The 5,163-nt window shown below is 25.9% G+C and overlaps 1 protein-coding gene across 1 annotated transcript in view; it reads left to right on the forward strand.

Annotated features, from left to right (window-relative positions):
- LOC108749284 (digestive cysteine proteinase 1) overlaps positions 1-2,950 on the forward strand; it is a 3,808-nt gene extending 858 nt beyond the window's left edge. Inside the window, exons 2-12 of the mRNA XM_018487866.1 lie at positions 133-185; positions 282-449; positions 561-733; positions 843-947; positions 1,021-1,180; positions 1,307-1,499; positions 1,577-1,794; positions 1,912-2,012; positions 2,175-2,306; positions 2,407-2,596; positions 2,673-2,950. Of these exons, the coding sequence (XP_018343368.1) occupies positions 140-185; positions 282-449; positions 561-733; positions 843-947; positions 1,021-1,180; positions 1,307-1,499; positions 1,577-1,794; positions 1,912-2,012; positions 2,175-2,306; positions 2,407-2,596; positions 2,673-2,857 (1,671 nt within the window). The 5' untranslated portion in view covers positions 133-139 and the 3' untranslated portion in view covers positions 2,858-2,950. The remainder of the gene's footprint in view (positions 1-132; positions 186-281; positions 450-560; positions 734-842; positions 948-1,020; positions 1,181-1,306; positions 1,500-1,576; positions 1,795-1,911; positions 2,013-2,174; positions 2,307-2,406; positions 2,597-2,672) is intronic.
- Positions 2,951-5,163: the final 2,213 nt, after the last annotated feature.

Here is a 5,163-nt window from a genome sequence, read left to right on the forward strand (position 1 = left end):
GCCATATATATATATATATATATATATATGATCCTGTGTTAATCAGTGTAATCTGGTCAGCCATGTCAGCTGTATCAGAATAATAATAAATATTTTTTTTTATCTTATTCATCCATATGTTACGTATTTCAGAGAAACAATGAAAATGTCTAACTTTAGGAATATTATATTTCTAATATTCTGTGGTAAGTTATACTTAAGTAGTGATATACATTAGTAACTTTTTCTTATATATTATATATGTTCTCTTATATATAATATTTTAAATTTAAACTTTATAGGAATGTATTGTACAGTGGCACTTTCTAAAACAACTTTGACTGCTCCAACATTCAGTAAAACATATACAGTGAAAGGAACATTGTATATTCCATATGCAGAAATTCGAGAACCTTTCTATGCTTGGTATGATGGCAACAGTGGATCTAGTAGGATTGATTATTATGGAGGTATTAAAAAATAATAAAAATCTTTAATTATTTATTATCTATTTTTTATTTAGACCTGTTTGGTATAACACACATGAACAACACACATAATACCTTTTTTTTTTCTAATAGGAATGGTTAAAACCTTTCAATTGGCTCATAAAGGACAATATGGAGCGAGTATAAAAATAGCACCTATTACAACAGAAACTGTTAGTAATAAAGAAACATGTCTTCAAGTGAATGGTACTAATGATTCTAAAATACAACCACAATCTATTCTTCCAGATACACCTGAAATGGAGGTAAATAAAATTACAGAATTTACATGTTTGCAATTTTATTAATTTATTAAATTATGGACATGTATATACAAAAAAAATATAAGTAGCTTTTACTGAAATTTATATATAGTGTATTGGAGAAGAGATGATCAATGGATTAATGTGCGAGAAATGGCGACTTGTACAAGAAATTGGGGATAAAACAAACAAGTATACTCTTTGGATACGTTATAAGGTAAGAATAAAATTATTTATGTATATGATAAAATAAATAAATCTATTCTATTTAGAGAAAATAATCTTTGTAGAAATCACCGTATCAACCAAAAGTCAAGGAACCTATTCCTATGAGATATGAAATGAATGGATTTAATAGTCTTTTAGGTTCACATTATGATCATTATTACTTGGAGTATGATTGGTATTCCTCTGACAAACCTTCTGATGATGTCTTTAATATTAAAGAAGGTATTTATAATTCTTAATGTATATTTTTTTCCCAGTTGTTAACTGATATAAAGTTTTTTTTTAAATTACATTATAGTAAAACAATTACTGTATTAAATTTATTATTATAAAGCAAATTATTTGTAGATGATAAGTGCGTCAGCTTCCCAGGTCCAGGTGAAAATCATATATATACCTTTAACCCAATGCGTGAATTCATACATAGTTATGAGGATCATTTGCATGAAGCATTTAATAAATTTAAAAAAATTTACAATAAAAATTATAAAGATGACTTGGATCATATATATCGCAAAGATTTATTTAGACAAAATATCAGGTACACTTATGCCACAATGGATATTGTGTTACTATTATTCCAAAAATAATTGCTTCAAATTGCTAAATAATTTTCAGATTTATTTATTCTATAAATCGTGCCAATTTGGGTTATCAGTTAGAGGTAAATCATTTGGTGGATCGTAGCGATCTCGAATTAAAGGCTTTACGGGGCAAGCAATACACCCCAGGTTATAATGGTGGAGCATCATTCCCACATGATATCGAAGAGGAAATTACAGATGTTCCTGATAGTATAGATTGGAGGTTGTATGGCGCTGTAACGCCAGTCAAAGGTTTGTAATTTTAATATTATATTTAATGTATATACTTTATGTATATACATATATATAAAGTATATACATTAAATATCATATTAAATATACATTAATATATGTACTTTATTTAAATAGATCAGTCTGTTTGTGGTTCTTGTTGGAGTTTTGGTACTACTGGTGCAGTAGAAGGGGCATATTACATGAAGTATAATAAATTAGTACGTTTATCTCAACAGGTAAGCAGCGTGAAGTATCAAAATTTATTTTTTTTCTATTCAATTAATAAATTTTGTTTGATAAAATAATGCTAAGTGTTATAATATTGTATAATATAATATATAATAATATATATAGTATTTATACCGTAGATCAATAATATTGTAGTATTAATATTGCAGGCTCTCATTGATTGTTCATGGGGATTTGGTAATAATGGATGCGATGGTGGAGAAGATTTTCGTTCATATCAGTGGATAATGAAACATGGTGGTTTACCTACTGAAGAGGATTATGGTGGCTATTTAGGACAGGTAAAATATATATTTGATTACATTTATTAAAACTGAAAATGATATCTGATTATTAATATAATTTGTAATATGCGAACCAAAGGAATATTTTTCTTTTTAGGATGGATATTGTCATATAAAGAACATAACACTAACAGCCAAGATTACAGATTTTGTTAACGTCACTCCACGTAGCGTAGAAGCTTTGAAAATCGCTATTGCTAAACATGGTCCTATCTCTGTTGCTATCGATGCTTCTCACAAGACATTCTCTTTTTATTCTCACGGAGTGTATTATGACCCAGCTTGTGGTAAGATTATAAACTTTTATTTATGATATTGAAAAAATTTACTAATATGTTACTTAAACAATGTTTTCGTGTATAGGTAACACCGAGGATAAATTAGATCATGCTGTTTTGGCTGTTGGATATGGTACTATGAATGGAAAAGGTTATTGGCTGATAAAGAATTCTTGGTCTAATTACTGGGGTAATGACGGATATATTCTAATGGCGCAAAAGGATGACAATTGCGGAGTTCTTCTTGCTCCCACATATGTTACTATGTAATTGTAGTTTTATCTCTAAGAATTGGTCATATCATTTAAGCTCTCTGGTATTTTTAATTAATAATGTATATTCAAATACAATTTAGAAAATTAAGAGGCTAAAATATATTTAGTTATTTAGTTACTTAATTATATTTCATAATGAACAAAATATTACAAAGTATAATGAATTGTTGAAAATTGTATTTAGTATAGGAAAATGTGATTATACTATATAATAATGAAAAAAATAAAATATTTCGTAATTAAAAAAAGTGTCTATTAAACATTTTTTATTAATATCAAGAATGATTATTTAGGAAATAAAATAAAAATATACATTAAACAAAATATTCAAATTTGAAGTATATATTAACAGCAGAAATAAGCAGAATTCTTTATAAAATTTAGGCATATATGTGTAAGTAAAACAGAATCTTAGAATATTAATTTATTTTCGGAATAGTTGATATTAAATTAGTGCCACATATAATTTAACATAGACTTGATGCATTATTTTTTTATCAAAGGATAAAGTTACTTTCACTTTCGCAATCTTTTTTTAGACACGAACAGTCATTACATATTATATTTTTAATTATATTTTTATTAATAGTTTTAACGAATAATACGATATATTCAGAAAATTTTTATAAACTGTTTTTACACATAACGATATCAACGTAATTAGCAATTATTATTAATAATTATTACTAATTCGTTCTTTTTTTTTTATTATATTAATGCATTTTTTCGTTTGTCAAATAGCCTTGTACAATTTCAAAATATGATTATAACTATATATTTTTACAAATATATAAATACTTTTTCTAATGCATTTATGTTCAGTAAGATTGTTATATGGTGTTTGTATATAATGTGTAATTGATATGGATACTTTCAAAATATATATAATGTTTATATTTGCAATAAACGCTAAAGGAATGTAAAAAAATACATGTGATATGACAAACAGGTATAAAACAGGCATAATTAATAGAAGTTAACGAACAGTAAACTAATTCTTTGCAATAAATTTGCACGTAAAAGTATCACGATATATTAAGTAAACAATAACTATAATAGTTACAATTTGTGAAAAATGATGTAAATTCGTACAGGCTGTGTAAACTATATTAATAAAAAAATTTATTAGAATCTATTAGCGCATCTCTGACGGAAAAATTTTTACGAAAAACTGCATATATTGAGACAAAATCGTAGAAATTTTTAGTTTTTCATAGATATTCATAAATAGTGGAATGTGTAGAATAGTGTCGTTTGTTTGAAAAACCAAGAAATCCTCCGTCCTCAAACACTACTTTATGTCCATTACAAATATCTATGAAAAAACTAAGAATTTCTAAAACAAACAAACCTCATTCTACATCTTACTACAAATATCTACGAAAAATTAAGAATTTATAAGATCTTGTCTCAATCTATGTAATTTTTTTATACTTTTTCGTAAGAATTTTATTCCGCCAGGGATATTAAAGTTAAATCCTTTGATTTTGTTATTATCGGAAGAAAAAAGATGCAAATGTAGTGCATTTAAGTACATGGAACGTATATTATTATATATTTTTCACAGATTCCATTTTTCAGTTTATATAGTACATGTGACTAAGTGCCAACACTAGAAAATTGTTCGAAAGAATTTTATTATACACAAATCTTTGTTTCTCCGAATTTTGTTATTTCTAAAATTTTACTTTCATTCTATATCACTTGCGAACAAGATGTCCGACCGAATTACTCGCGAATTATTTTAATATCGGCGAGTATAATTATAATAGTTGCGAAAGTGTCAACTTTCCTTTTTTTTATGTATATTACATACGATAAAAGTTATAGGAATGAAAAGAGCTGTTCCAGAAAAAGAAAGTGAAGGAATGTGTGTGTGTGTGTGTGTGTTAAGCACAGGCGGGAATGGAAGTAAGTATACTTACCTGTAACACCCGTTACTTTCCTAATCGTTATAATAACGATTTGGTAATTTTTTTTATAATTGTTTATAATTTTTTTATAATTTTTTATAATTGATAAACATCAGAATTGAAAAAGTCACTCGTTATTGAAAAAATTAACTAGCATTCACAACTGGTTGTTATACTTTTTAGTCATTAATTTTAAAGATTAACTTTACCTCGTTACTCGTTACAAATAATATTATTTATAGTATAAATAGTAGTATTATTAGTACCCGCAAAAAAATGTTGCATATATAATTATATATAATTATATAAAAAATTTGACATATTTTTTTTTTATGATACAATTATATATATAAAATATGTCCATATATATAACATTTTTTCTGGATAA

This window comes from Trachymyrmex septentrionalis, unplaced genomic scaffold (genome assembly GCF_001594115.1).
Source record: "Trachymyrmex septentrionalis isolate Tsep2-gDNA-1 unplaced genomic scaffold, Tsep1.0 scaffold289, whole genome shotgun sequence".
NCBI lineage: Eukaryota > Metazoa > Arthropoda > Insecta > Hymenoptera > Formicidae > Trachymyrmex > Trachymyrmex septentrionalis.